This window comes from Festucalex cinctus, chromosome 20, assembly GCF_051991245.1.
Source record: "Festucalex cinctus isolate MCC-2025b chromosome 20, RoL_Fcin_1.0, whole genome shotgun sequence".
NCBI classification, from domain to species: domain Eukaryota; kingdom Metazoa; phylum Chordata; class Actinopteri; order Syngnathiformes; family Syngnathidae; genus Festucalex; species Festucalex cinctus.
The window spans coordinates 15,672,732-15,688,300 of NC_135430.1; the positions used below are offsets into that span (position 1 = coordinate 15,672,732).

General features: G+C 38.1%; 1 protein-coding gene and 1 long non-coding RNA gene across 4 annotated transcripts in view; one reads left to right on the forward strand and one right to left on the reverse strand.

Moving 5' to 3' along the window:
- The window catches only part of LOC144009401 (uncharacterized), a 31,541-nt gene that overhangs the window by 7,027 nt on the left and 8,945 nt on the right, over positions 1–15,569 (reverse strand). For 2 of the 3 annotated variants that reach the window (XR_013280908.1, XR_013280909.1), the window contains exon 2: positions 14,688–14,756. This is a non-coding gene — a long non-coding RNA (uncharacterized LOC144009401). Of the gene's footprint in view, positions 1–11,410; positions 11,659–14,687; positions 14,757–15,569 lie in introns of those variants that run through there. The other variant, XR_013280910.1, reaches the window with a different exon arrangement.
- On the forward strand, positions 144–12,807 carry olfm3a (olfactomedin 3a). Its single transcript, XM_077509126.1, has 6 exons — positions 144–352; positions 8,154–8,297; positions 8,912–9,067; positions 9,148–9,367; positions 9,678–9,784; positions 11,184–12,807. Exons 1-6 carry the CDS (start codon positions 284–286, stop codon positions 11,865–11,867), a joined length of 1,380 nt encoding a protein of 459 aa, XP_077365252.1. The 5' UTR covers positions 144–283; the 3' UTR covers positions 11,868–12,807.

Sequence of the window (15,569 nt, forward strand, 5' to 3'; positions counted from 1 at the left end):
ATATCTATCAATCAATCAAATAGTCCATACAACTCTCATAATGGTTCTCTCTCTCTCTCTCTCTCTCGTTCTCTCACCCTCATCGTCCTTTCCTTGCCTCTCACTGCCTACCAAGGAGAGGTGGGTGTGATGCCAGTGAGCGAACCGACGTTTATTCGCGAGCAGCTCTCTGCGCACTCCCAGAGCCTTAAAAAAAAAAAAAAAAAACACAAGCTGCTGTGGGGCTGCTCGTAGTCAGGTAGGAATACGGCTCGGAGCAAAGTGGCAGCAGGCAGCAGTCAGCATGCGGCTCCTGTTGAGTGTATTGTACTCCTTCCTGTCCCTGACCATCTTTGGATTGTACCCGTCTATGGTGAGTTTCACTTCATCACTTTACTCTTTTCTGTTTTGGTTCATGATTTTTCCATTCTTACGTATTTATAACCAACAGTGGATTTAAATGAATGTTGATGCTTTAGATCAACTTACGTGCCATACAGCTCCTACAGTGAGTGAATTTAAGCTAATATTCATCTTAAATGACATCATCCGGACCCGACAAAAGTTGAACGATTCAGGTCATATGCATGCATGCCTCTAAATGTCTGTTTCAATGACGATTGACAAGTGAGGAGCTGTCCATGTCATGGTGCTGAAAAGCTAAAAATTGTCTGACTGGGGGAAAAAAACAAAACAAAAACAAAACAAAAAACGACCATGCCCCTGCTCAAAGACTTTAAACCTCAGTTGAAGTGTATTGATCCAGTTAGAATTGGTTGACTATAAAATAAAAGTTTGAATTCATTATTTGTGTTTAAATCAATTAATATCCAACTGCCATTTGGGGGACTATGTCACATTACTGGGGCACCAACTGCATGCTAATTACCCAACAGTCAATGCTTTGGTGTTAAAAGATGATTTGAAAATGCAAACCTTTTATAGAATTACTCTAAGCCACAAAGTATTAAGCTGTCACTCACAGGCTGCCAGACCTTTCACACACACACACAGCTTTGTTCCTCCATGTATTGAATGGAGCAATTTGGCTGCCTCCACTTTTGCCGTGTAAATTAGCGCGTTAGAGCTTCCCTTAACCACATGTTCAATTTAATATAAGCCAAGGCCAGCCAGGTTAAAGAGGCACCTGTGTGTTTTCTTCTTGTGTCTCTGTTGTGTGGGTCCTAACAGAGCTTTTGTGAGCTAATCAAAAATATTTGCATTGCGCAATGTTCCGTCTGCGCCGAGCCAGCCAGGTAATTACACCGTGGCTGCTAATAGAGCATCATGATCAGAATGAAAAGTGGAGTTTTTGTTGCGTATGATTAGCCATTAGAGACTGCACCTGGAGGACATGTCGGTCCAAGGATAAGGAAACAGGAACTAGACTGTTTGCCATTTTATCTCAAATACACTCTAAAAACAGTTTGGTTAAAAAAAAAAAGAAAAAGAAAAATTGAGTCAAAAAGGGACTGACTCAATGTTTTGGGTGATTCAATCCACCCAAAAAGTTGGGTCAAATAAATTATTCACACAAAAAAATAAAATAGGTTGTTTTGTGGGTCAATTTAATTTGACCAAATTTTTGGGCTTAAATAACTCAAAAAGTTGGGTCAGTTCATTTTTGACCTAGTTAAATTGGGTTATGCAGTTAACCGAAGGGTTGGAGCAAATGAATACACCCACAAAACAACCTCCAAAATTGGGTTGCTTTGTGGGTTATTGATTTAATTTGACCCAACGTTTTGGGTTACAATAAATAATTGTTTTTGTTTTTTAACTTTTGTGGTTAAATAACAGTTGGTCAGTTATTTTTTTTGTTGTTGACTCAATTCAATTGGGTTATTCAATTAACTCAAAAGGTTATGTCAAATGAATACACCCACCAAAAAAAAAAAAAAAAAAAAAAAAAAACCTACAAAATTGGGTTATTGATTTAATTTGACCCAACGTTTTGGGTTACAATAAATATTTGTTTTTGTTTTTTAACTTTTGTGGTTAAATAACAGTTGGTCAGTTATTTTTTTTTTTTACTCAATTCAATTGGGTTATTCAATTAACTCAAAAGGTTATGTCAAATGAATACACCCACCAAAAAAAAAAAAAAAAAAAAAAAACCTCCAAAATTGGGTTATTGATTTAATTTGACCCAACTTTTTTGGGATAGATGAAAATGTAACATAGCCATTTTGATCCTCAATTGAAAACTTGTCCTTGTGATCGTAGAAGTCAAGTGATGCTCTAGACTAAAGTCAGTGGAGTGACACAGTGTATAATTTTGCTGTCTCAGACGAACCATTCACAATCGTAAGGAAAATCAGCCATTGTGGCAGAAAAATGATGCAACCACCATTCTTTTTTTTGCATATTACAGTGAGGCAGGGATAAAAATGAAAGATACCCAAAGACGAGCTGTGATTGATATCGAGCCGTTTCACATCATATTGAGAGAAATCACCTCAAAGTGTGGAAACGCATAAAATTCCGACCCAGAACTGAATTTGTGAGAAATTGTTGGTTTAGCTATGACAACAGAGGCCTTGTTTATTGGATGCTTTGTCAAATGCAAGCACCATTGACGTTCCTATGGCTGTAAAAGTTGTGCGGTTATTGACATTGTTTAGTGCATGTCCAAGGTTAAGGGGCCTACAGAACACGGAATGCCTGAATGTGGAACCAAGGGGGAAGGAAAATCTGGCCGTACGTGCTTAGACTGCGGCCCGCAGAAAAGTGGAAGCAAATGGAGTAATGGACGGATAATGTTGAACTATTTTTGGACCGTGTGAGGCTGTCATCAGTTTTTTGTTATTATAGCAGCAAACGCAGGACACAGGTGAGAGGTGTTGTGCTAGTTATTTGCAATGAATACACCGCGACTACAAATTCAACTTTGTGCGGCAGACCGTATTACTGGGCTGATAAGAATCTCAATAAAAATGTGGATCGAGGAATTACAATGGAGCTGCTCGCCTTGCTGTACTAACTTTTGCATTGTCATTCTGCATGAACCAGAAAGTATACTGAAAATTAGCATGGAGACAAACAATAACAGTATCCACAGTTCAGAAAGAATCAACAAAAAAATTAAAATAAATATTAAAAATAAATATATACTACAACATTTTTGGGTGCGGAATCCAAATCTGATCTTGCTCTTCTCTGTCGCGTCAAGTTTTTGAGCTATAGGATTTTAAAAAATTATAAGAAATGAAATAAGAGTGTGTATATGCAAATAAAGCACCAAGATATAATTGCTACTATGCTAGCTTTCTGTTTGCAGATATTCAGAGTACTGAAACATTCCCAAGAGCTGCACACATCTCTCAACGCCTCAATTGTGACTGACAATGCATACTTCTTACTACAGTCTTTCTACAGATAATCAGTGGAATTTTGCTTATCTGTGGAAGAAAAACTTGAGGTGCAAAAAAAAAAGTCAGCAATTTTGGAATTAGCATGCCAATTTTTGTTAGCATAAAAATCGAACTCGTTAGATTTTTTTCCCCAAATAGTTCTCCCAGTGTTAGTTTTTTATTGTTAAAGTTGTTACACTTTTGACCGAGGATACCGAAATGAACTTTTAAGAAACTACCTTTCCGCACGTTCTTACATCTTCAAAAGGGTCGTTTCAGAGAGCACTCTCAGTTGAATGTATCTGTTATTCAGTCATAAACACTGCGAGGGAGGATAATGACAGTGCCGGCACCCACGTCAAGTAGTGAAGCCACTTCAGCTTCTAATCTGATCTGAAAGCTGAACATGTACTGGTAGTAGTCACATCCAAAACTTTAGGAGCTATTTGCTCAACCGACTTCAAGCATCAACAGGCCCATCATGTCAGTTGCTCACATGAATACTGATTTCGACGCAATTTGATGTACAATTAGGAGAATCTCTGGCTGACCTCCTTCAGGCTGCTTCCACATTCTCTCTCTTGGTGACTGAAGTCAAAGACGACAAGTGTGCGGCGCGCCTCGAGGAAACTAATCTCCCTGGACGCGTTTCATCAACGTCAATGTGAGAGGAAGGATCTTGTCTTTTGTTCTCCACAATGTGAAGTCTTCTCTTTGTCAGTGTATTACCGCAACCTGTTTGATGGTCGCTAGTGTCGCTACGGCCGCCGTCTTTCGGGTGTTAGCATTCGTCTTGGCTGTCTCCGATGTCTGCCTGGGTCTGATTAGAGAACTGACTGCGCATTCAAGTTCATCTTCCTCTGCCATTACAGCTGAAGTGTTCACTCCTTTGGGCTGTATGATCATCCATAACAGTAGTGCACATTACACCGCGGTGGCTTGTTTGGACAGGCAGATGGACGAGGAGATAAATAGCATCTGCTGCGGTCTGGCTTTCAGTTTGCAGGTTTGTGTCACTGGCATTGTCCCAAACTTGTCTTTTGAGTTGTTGTTAGCACATTTGCTTTACAGGTAGAAGGTGGATGGGTTTGTAAATGGAGGTCCTGGTAATGCGGATATATATTAGTTTGCTATTTATTTCAGTTTAACTTTGTTTTTTGTTTTTTTAGAGTTAGTTTGTATTATTTTATTTTTTTTGGAGCAGGTTTGTTTTTATTATTTTGAAAATGTTTTGTTTTTAGTTTTTCTTAGTTTCAGTATTTTTTTATTTATTTTTAATTTTTTTTATTTATTTTTTTGTTATTATTATTATTATTATTATTTTGCCGAACAAGATAACTTTCTTTTTTAAATGTGAGTTTTCATTATTTTTTTGGAACAGGATTGTTAGTTTTTATTATTTTGAAAATATTTTGTTTTGATTTAGTTTTTCTTAGTATTTTTCTTAATATATGGAGCATTTGTCAAACAAGATTAAAAAAAATATTGTGTAATAATGTACATTTTTCAAATGACTGTTTCACCTTCCGTTTTCTGTACGAATATACAGTACAGCAATACCAAAAATAAATACATTTCAAATGAACCCCAACAGCTTTTGTAAATCAAGTAATAAAGACGAAACCAAAACTTTCACTATAATTCATTAATGAGAAAATAAAGCTTCATGAAGCTTCATGAAGCATTTGCGATATTTATCTACAACTGTAAATGGAGCACCATCATCTTTGTTTAAATATAAAGGCCAGAGCAATGGAAATTGATTACATTTCCACTGCATTTTAAACCAACAGTGTCATCAAGTGAAGTAAAAAAAAATATCACAAGTCACTACCATAATTGTAGTTTCAGTATTTAACGTAAAATGTGGTTTTAGTTTGATTTTAAAAGCGTTTTTGCTTTTCACATTATTTTGTTAACGATTTATAATTTTTCAAATATAGTTTAGTTATTTTGTTAGTATTTGCCAACAATAATAGAAGTTTCATACCACTTTTTTTTTTTTTTTATTGATACAAGTACGAGGACTCAACTCGAGTATTCATTGATACCAATAACAGGACCAATACCACTAGTACATAAAAAAAATAAAAAATAAAAATTTAAAAAACGTGTCAGAAAATTTTACAGAAAGAAAAAGCAGCTAAGAAAATAGAAGGATGGGTGTGTTAAAAAAAAAAAATATTACAAATTGTGTGAAACTTCAGCACAGTGCACAACAATTAACTTTTTAGCTGTTTGGCTTTTTCTTAGTATTTGGCAGTGATTTCCAGTTATGTGTCTTTTGACACTTTCTGTAAGGGTTTGGATTGGCTTTCACCGATGTTCATGAATCGTCCCTTTTTGAATGAATAAAATTCAAATTGAAACCCCACAGCTCAAGAGATGCAGATCTGTTTGTGCGCCCCTTTCACGCTGACATTTCTCTCTGCGGGTGTGCGATTTGCTTATGTGTGTGCGTGACGTGCAGCAACAAAATAATAGACAGCAGAGTGTAAATTGAATTTCCCCTTGAAGGATTATAATAAGTACAATAAATTCAATTTTTTAAAGTATGATGGCAACAGCTTGACCCTATCCTATTCTATAGGAAAGCTCGTACTGAAGATATGTCTTTCCTTTCAGTTGCTTGCACAGAAGCATTTTAAGGAAGCTAAAGAGCCTTTGGAGACTTGTTGCAGGCGTCTGACGACAGACTTGTAGAGACAATGGGGAGTTACACAAAAGCATTGGCGCAGACAAAAAGTGTGGTAAATTACACGTTGATTGCAGCATTCTCCACGCGTTGTCCTCGAAAGGTTACACCGAGCTCAATGGCGCTTGGTTGGAAGATAGCGCAAAGCGTTTTGCATACAGTCAGCACATTGGTCCGTCTTCCTTTTGTGCGGCAATGTTGACTGTGAGCAAACAAAGACAGACCACCTCGGAGACCGGCTAAAAGTGGAAGCTCTGCTCTTGTTTTACAATTCGAGATTGGGTACAAAGGCGGAAGAAGAACCGCGCAGGATATAAACAGCATGCAAAACTGGCAGAAAGGAACGTTTGCCTGCAGCATAAATTGCACTGTGGCTCATGTAAGCACTAATGAGAACACCGTGGAAGGGTGCCAAAAGGGCCGTATTCACATTCATCTGTTGAATGGGAAGAGTTTTAATTCCGTTTGCTTGCATTCCGGAGTCCCACACAACAACAACAGATGGAGATATAATCTACACTCATCTTTCCGTGAAATCTTATTCCAAAGTTCAGCTGAATTTGAAATGAGGCTTGGGCATGAAAGTGAGACTTCTGTGGATTTGGATGAAGGTTATGTCATGACTGGATCATGCCAGGGTTAAGTTTGGGTCATGCGAGTGCATGACAGGGTTATGTTTGGGTCATGCAAGGGTTATGTTTGGGTCATGGTACTATCATAAATGGGTCATGCCAGGGTTAAGTTTGGGTCATGCAAGGGTTATGTTTGGGTCATGACCGTGTGGGCAAGTGTCTATTTTGAACTGAGGTCAAGTGTCTATTTTGAACTGATGTAACCAGCATCTAGTTTCAACTGGTAAGATGCTATGTGATGTCAGAAGCTATGTGATGTCAAGTATCTTTAATCTCTTTATCTGAGTGTGTGTTTTTGTCGGATTATTACCTCTGTACAACTCTCCTTGTTTCTCGTCTAGTCAAGTTTGTTCCACGCCTCTCGATGTGAATAAATAGTTAAGGTCTTATTTGTGTCTGCGTTTTTGGGATCCAACCCCAGATCATAACAGGTTAAGTCGTGTTCTAAAAAGGTCCTAGATTGACCAAATATTAGTCTCAGCTGAGTCCTGGAGTGGATTTTCCTGGATAGTGACTTTTGTCTTCCATCACTACAGAAAGAACAGGAAAGATACATTCAAAAAAAATAATAATTAAAAATAAAAAAAACAATATCTTCTACAGTGACTATATATGTCTTGTGTTTTGAGTCATGGATATTCATTGTGAGTGAAACCTTCTGTCTATTGAATTCACCTCGTGGTGAAAAAAAAAAAAAAAAAAAGTCAATAGTAGCGACTAAAAGAAACTCTGACCTTGGCTGTATATGGATTGATTAATGGAGAAACCAGAACAGCGCTCAGTAGAGCACAAACCTCTACCAAGGTTAAACGGTTCACAAAAGAAGAAGAAACAGCGTGGCGAGACAAATTTGCATTTGTTTGCGCAATCCCGGACAATGCACAATTCCGGTATCGGCAACCTGTAGCGTGAACTCCAACAAGAATAGTGCGGTAGATAGCAACAAATGTGAGACAGAAATATCTCAATAAATATTAAAAATAAGTTTGTTTGTTTTTGTTTTTTTCAGTAAACCTGCTAACAAACCAACTTGTGTTCCCTGATCACAACTCTAGGTGGCAGCGTTACTCTGCAGATACCATTAAATAATAAGAGAAGGAAAGGAGTTCTAAAATGGCGACGAATGGTGTAGGTTGCATAATAATTGTTTACGTACGATCTTCTGTCTAACTACTGTTGTGCTACTGATAGCGTGCTAAGTAAATAACTTATTTACACTCTAGCCTTGTTATTTGTGTCCCGATTTTGACACCACGCTAACAATCAACACAAACTTGGTGAGACGATTGATTACTGTACCATTAAAGCAAATACATTATTATAGCAATAAATTGAGCAGCACCTCTTCGAGAGACAAAATGATGTTTGTTCAGAGTGAATATGAAATTGAGACAGTTTTGTGTATGATTGCTCAATAATATTACCAACATTCGACTATTCACGTCCCCGAATCCCGATGGAGTCTAAATGTAATTGTTGGTTTTGTGCTTTTAGACCATCGGGCCGAGAGAGGGCTGGCAGGTGTACAGCTCGGCCCAGGATAACGACGGGCGCTGCATCTGCACTGTTGTGGCTCCAGAGCAAAATCTGTGCTCCAGAGACGCGAAGAGCAGGCAGCTCCGCCATCTGCTAGAGAAGGTAGGTGATGGTTCACTTTAAAAACTCTTCCTGGTGTTTGTTTCCATTTTAATAATAATATTCATCTTAACTCATTCACTCGCCGCCATTTTCACAGAAGCAATCCCGTTCGCTCCTGGCTGTTTTACAGGATTTTGACTGATTTTGCAAGGCCCACAGAATATTGTGTTCTATTGCTATAAAGGAAGGAACCTATCAAAAGAAAGATTAAAGTCTCTTCTTTTATCAGGAAAGAAAAGTATGTTTCTATCTGTTTCCGTTTTGCAGCAATTAGCATTAGAATAGAGCTAAGTTTCATCAGTTTTCACAAATCTATTCAAAATTGTAAGTAATTGAGCTTTTTTTTTTCTACATGGCCCTGGTTGATCTCCTTTGCTCTGCTGCCATCTGCTGGCCGTTTGTGTAATAACTACCATTTCTGCAACCGTTCTTTGCAGTTGAGAGGCTGCATCAAAGCCTTATCTATGCACTAGCATAAAAAATAAAAAATAAAAAATAAAAAAACGTATAAATACGTCTTTGGGACACTTAAAACAAAAAAGTATTTACACGTAATTGGGAGCAAATGAGTTAATGTTCACATGGCAGTGTTGTTACGAATTGATGGGTTGTAGGTGCAGAACATGTCTCAGTCCATTGAGGTGCTCAACCTGCGAACCCAGAGGGATTTTCAGTATGTAATGAAGATGGAAAACCAGATGAAAGGCCTGAGGACTAAATTCAGACAGTTTGAGGATGACAGGAAATCCATCATGGCCAGAAACTTCCAGGTCTAACATATTCAATTTCTTTTTTTCTCTTTATAAGTTGTATATATGTATTTATTTATTTTTACTGTCTGCACATTTAGGAGCTTCAAGACAAGATGGACGCGCTGAAGCCATTGATTCCAGTGTTGGAGCAGTACAAGATGGATGCTACACTCATCTCTCAATTCAAAGAGGAGATCAGGAATCTCTCAGCAGTTTTAACGAGCATTCAGGAGGAACTTGGAGTCTACGACTATGATGAGCTCTATCAGCGGCTCCTGCGACTGGATAACCGGCTGCGCAGCTGTATGGGCAAATTAAGTGAGTGAAACGCGATTAGAATTTTAGTACGCATCATATATGCTGCAAAATCCAAAGCATAATTCATTATTAGTTGTGACCTTTCGATCTTTTGTAAGTCCGCACATATGTTACACATTTCCTCTTATTTTAATTCAGTCAATATGGTGTAGATGTATAACAATCTGATATTCTTCGGAAATGTCCTAGCATCCGCCATAGTGGTGATTTGTAATGAGCAGCAGCTGCAGAAGCATTCTGAAATACCGAAAAATCTGACCTAATCCAGTCCAGTGCTTTCATTTGACGGCTGTTTTTTCTTTATTAACAGCATGTGGGAAGTTAATGAAAATCAATGGGCCTGTTACAATAAAGACCTCTGGGACCCGCTTTGGGGCATGGATGACTGATTCACTTGTATCTACAAGACACAACAGAGTGAGTTAAAGGTTATCTTTTTTTTTTTTTTTTGTATTATTACTCACACAATTTTATATGTCTTTATTCGCTTTATTTAGTGTTTTGTAATAGTTTTATGGCTGGACTGGCCATCTGGCATAGAGGGCGGTTGCCTGGCGGGCCGGCGTCTTTTAGAGCAGACGAAGTGCTATTTAATTATTATTTTCCAATTTAGAGGAAGAAGCCAATTAATCCAGTTACAAAAAAAAAAAAAAAAAAAAAAAAAAAAAAAAAGACAGCACACTGACCCTCTGATCAACATCAGCGATATGTGGTAGCCAGGGTTGGTCAGGAGTCATGTCTGAATACAAATTTCATAAGAATCTGTGTTTAGAATAGTTTTATTTTTTACAGTCAATGTCAATTATATCCATCATTTTTGACAGCATAGCAAGCAAGCGTGGCTGAGAACTTATTTGAACCTTGTTCAACACCTCCATAGTACAAGCAGGAACAAACAACAAGCACTGTTGAAGAACAAAAATTGTGAAGAATTATGAGACTATTTGGGTCAGTGTGCTTTTCATATGCGATTTCAATGAATAGGTCATTAACCACTAGGGATGGGCGAGTACCGATATCAAGTATCGGTATCGGGACGATACCAGCCTTTTTTCAAGTACTCGAGTACTCGTGACGCAGACGAGTACAAGCGACCGATGGCAGAGGGGGAAGTCGTTAAGTGAGTCCTCCTCGCCAGTAAGTGGCGCTAGCTTGCAGCAGTTTTTCACCAAAACTTCACCGGTTTGGAAATACTTCAAAATTGTGAATCTTAAACTAAAAGAGAATTTTTGTGTTTTATTTTGAGCGTTAAGACTATTGAAGAGTGAGTTGTTGTTTTGTCAAAATTAAAGGAAATATGTTTGTTTAAAAATATCTTTTTGTGATTTTTTTTTTACTTGTCAAAATGTACTACTGGTATCGGCAGTTGGTATCGGTAAGTACTGAGGGACTGAGCATCGGTATCGGTCTGAAAAAAAAGTGGTATCGAACATTCCTATTAACCACAGTATGCAAAATGGCGTTGGCTCTGATTGGCCGTTAGCATCTACAATACATCCCGATACCCGTCTTACAAATTGAACAAACACAAAAATAAAATCAATTACAATGCACATTTACAGAATAGTTTGATCAAATCCCTTTTTGTTGTTCCTTTAATACTGTATTGTTGTAACGTACTGTATTTATGTGTGTTTTTATCCCGAAATTTCACTGAAACGTTAAATAATGTGCACCTATCCAACCTATTTATCAAAATAACCCTTCCACCCATCCATCAAACCTACCCACTGTCTGCCCACTCATCTGCTCAACATCAATCAATCCTACCTTTCCGTCTGCCCAACCCCACCATCCATCTATCCAACCCGTATAGGTTTGGTACATGGACGGTTACACCAACAGTAAGATCGTCCGAGAGTTCAAGACGATGGAGGACTTCACGGCCGGAGTGGTCGCTCGCACTTACAGCCTTCCATTCAAATGGGAGGGAACCAATCACATCGTCTACAACGGCTCACTTTATTACAACAAATACCAGAGCAACATCATCGTCAAGTACAGCTTCGAGACGGGCACCGTGCTGGCCCAGCGAGCGTTGGAATTCGCCGGCTTCCATAACATGTACCCGTACACGTGGGGCGGGTACTCGGACATCGACGTCATGGCGGATGAACTGGGAATGTGGGTGGCATACGCCACCAATCAAAACGCGGGAAACGTCGTCGTCTCCCAGATTGATCCGGACACCTTGCAGGTCTTAAACACTTGGAACACCGAATACTCCAAAAGGAACGCGGGGGAGTCGTTCATGATCTGCGGGACGCTCTATATCACCAACTCTCACCTATCTGGAGCAAAGGTTTACTACGCGTACTCCACAAAAACTTCAACGTACGAGTACATAGACATTCCATTTCTCAACCAGTACTTCCATATCTCCATGCTTGACTACAACGCCAGAGAGAGAGTGCTGTACGCCTGGAATAACGGACACCAGGTCATATTCAACATCACCCTGTTCCATGTCATAGAGACAGATGATGGCTCGAAAAAGTGAGCAACATTTGTGGTGAACAAATATTGTGTTGTTAAAAAAAAAAATGTGGCTGAGATAGTGTGATACATTTTTCTAATTTTATCTTCAAGACTCTGAAATGGAGCATGGAAATCAATATTTTAATAGCTTAATTGGAAAACATCCATCTATCCATCCAACCATTTTCTAGGCTTATTATTATTATTATTAACTCATTCACTCTGAGCCATTTTCACAGAAGCAGTCCCGTTCGCTCCCGGCTGTTTTACTGGATTTTGACGCATTTTGCAAGACCCACAGAATATTGTGTTCTATTGCTATAAAAGCATTGAACCTATCAAAAGAAAGATTAAAGTCTCTTCTTTCATCAGGAAAAAAAAAAGTATGTTTCTATCCGTTACCGTTTTGCAGCAATTAGCATTAGAAGAGAGCTAAGTTTCATCAGTTTTCACAAATCTATTTAAAATTGTGAGTAATTTAGCTTTTTTTCTAGATGGCCCTGGTTGATCTCCTTTGCTCGGCTGCCACCTGCTGGCCGTTTGTGTAATAACTACCATTTCAGCAACCGTTCTTTGCAGTTGAGAGGCTGAAACGGATAAATACGTCTTTGGGACAGAACATTAAAAAAAACAAAACGTATTTACACGTAATTGGGAGCAAATGAGTTAAGTGGAGTTGGAGCTTTCCTCAGCGGATTTTGGCTCAAAAGGCAGACGTCATCTTGGACTGGTTGCCAGTTGAACATACAGTCTGACATTCACACCATCTCCGAGTGGGAACTGAACTTATTTTGCCTGCACGTAAGTCAGGCAAGTGAACCACTACGCCATCAATGTTACAAATTTTTACGCCTTTTCCACATGTGATGATCACACTCTTATATGCCATTGCTATGTATTGTATATGCACAGCCTCTTACTAGTTTGTGCATGCATGCCTACTGTGCATTATATTTCTATTGCCCTGATTTGCTTCTAGTGATTGCTATGGCTGCAACTTAGCATATTAGCACCAATTTAAAGTCCAAGTTAGTATCGTTTTTATTATTTGGGTGTATTTTTAATAAAATATTTTTGAAAGGAGTAGAGCCATTTATTATTATTATTATTATTATTATTATATAATGCGAAAATATTTACAAATTTACAAGGATCCGCCTCAAGCCCCTTCTCATTTGCTAAATGGTGACTGACAGATTAGGTTGGACTGAAGTCTTCGCAGACGATTAGGTTAGCATATTTGCTGCAATTTAAAGACCAAGTTATTGTCATTTTTATTATTTGGGTGTATTTTTAATCAAATATTTGGTGAAAGGAGTAGAGTTGTTTATTTTTGTTATTATGATAATTAGTAGTAGTATTAGTAGTAGAAATTTATTATTATTATTAATGTTATCATTTGATTTTCAGAAAGTATCCCGGTTTTTATTTTTGAAAACTGTGAAGGTAACTTTCAAATTAAGATTTCTTTTGCTAGCTACCCTCTATTGGACCGCATTAACGTTTGTTGATGTTACCTTGGAGGCTAGCGCTTCGCTTTTAGTCAAATTTGCCTGGTCTGTCTTCCATTCTAATCTTATTTTAATATCAAATAAGAATTCAGCAGGCGTTAAAAGCAGCGTTGAATAGCAAGAAAAAACGAAATGGTGAACCCAACTGGACAGCATGGATTCAAAATGAGGATTTGGTGGCGAACAAAATAATCAATAAATGAATAGAACATTAATCGCAAACTTCAAACTGAAGGTCCTCGCTCAGTATTTGCAATCTTCCCAGAATACATGCAAGACTAAATGAAATGAGTCTCAAGATTGAAAACAGTCATTTTCCCTCAAGATTCAATCCGATATAAAAAGTGCCTGTCATTGCAAATATTGATGAGCGCCCACGTATGTATTTTCGTTTTTGGAGCCGATGTTCTGCTTTTGGCAGGCCGCCACAGGACATCAATATGTTTCACATACGCAAGACATCCTGACAACATTTTAACTTAATGTGCTGTCTCAGCTGAAATCTGTTTTTTTTTTTGGGTTACATTGATTTCTGTCAGATTAATGGAAGACACAAGAAACATCGCCGTCACTGGACTTCGCAAGTACATTTTAAACTTTGCCAAAGCCGCATCACGAAGAAATTACTGTACTTAAAAGTCATATCGATGGCGATGGCCAGAACCTCCGATGTCACAGTTGGGTAAATTTGATGTTTTTCACACAAATTTATACTATTGGTCAGTCCACACATGTGGGGGTTATTTTTTTGTGTGCTAATTTTCAACCAATCTAATGTTTTTGAAAATGGCTTTTGAGCAAACATGATGATTCTACCTGCATAACACGTTATATATTAAATGTTTTAGTGGATTTATTAATGAATATATGTTTTAAAATAATGTTTTTGTATCCATTTTGTTTGTTCAATGCAATTTTCATGAGCACAGGTTTTTTTTTGTTTTTTTGTTTTTGTTTTTTTTAACCCTAACAGTGAGGGAAAATACGTTTTGGCTATACGCACTCAGACTACCAAAAAAATGAGGTGCGTGACAAGTGCCTTGCATAAATTAATAGGGGCTGAGTAATTCCTCTGTTAATGAAATGTGACTATGTTAACACTAGCGTACTTGACAGTCTGTGCACACCCCACACTCAAGTACCGCGTCTTGTTTTGGGAGTAAATTCTAGTTGCTATTACTCCCAATAAAACACAAAGAACAAACATGGGAGGAATAAAACACACAGCACTGAAGAAGCTATATAACATTTGACGGCAACAACAACGTGACACAGACCGAAAGAAAGCAAGGAACTAAATACAAACAAATCGATGAGACGACGAGACTCACCTGGACAAGGCGTGAGAGGCTGGAGGCAGTTGATTGGCTGGGCTGACGAGAACAGGTGGAGGAGAAAACCTAATGAGTAGAAGAAGACATGGAAAAAAGGAAAATATTGGTAAACTATGCTGTAATTTTTGTAGCATTTAGTCTACAAGTGTGTTCGAACGTACTCGCCAGTCAAAAATGTTTGCCCCGCTTTGAGTCAATGCAACAAAACAGCATTAAACAAAGTATCCGCATACTAAATGAAAAATTACCATGACTCATGTTTCAGAAGAAGGATTAGCCTACTAGTAGTCAGTGTGCCGGTATGGGACTTTTGGCACCCTTCTCCAAAATCCCGCCGCGCACCCTCGTGATTCAGCGCCGAGCAATGTAATCATGTTAAATAGGAGAGCAGATGTTGTGGGTTTACCTCACAAACACTGCAGAGTGTTGATAATGGACATAAAAGCCACTTTTGCATATATTCTTAATGATGATACTTTACTGAATGTTGTTCATGGGATGTGATCGTGTTTAGTTCTGTTTTACGTTAAATCGGTTCAGCCATAGTCTTGTAAACAGCATTTATTTGTGTTTCGAGGTGCTGGTTTTCTAATGGAAACAGTGCTACCCATTTGTTGTAATATTAAAATGCCACAGGTCCTAATTTGATTTGTTGAATTTGTTTTCTTTATTGTTCAAAGTGCTGATTAATTTAAAGCGTTTCACTACACGTTCACTAAAGTAGTGGAATACAGTGTGGTCATCTATGGACATACAATTCTATTTTTTGTGTCATATTTGCAATTTTTCCCATCATCATCATCATCATCATTATAGCGATTATTCCGACCTTCTGTTCCTACTCACCTGTGTCATCTAAAATGTACCACAAAATGGCCA

Bases quoted from the DNA above. Each gene is read 5' to 3' on its own strand.
- olfm3a (XM_077509126.1), top strand. From the start codon at position 284: ATGCGGCTCCTGTTGAGTGTATTGTACTCCTTCCTGTCCCTGACCATC. The intron at 8,298-8,911 runs GTAGGTGATGGT...GATGGGTTGTAG, and splicing joins TCCGCCATCTGCTAGAGAAG to GTGCAGAACATGTCTCAGTC. The intron at 9,785-11,183 runs GTGAGTTAAAGG...CAACCCGTATAG, and splicing joins TATCTACAAGACACAACAGA to GTTTGGTACATGGACGGTTA.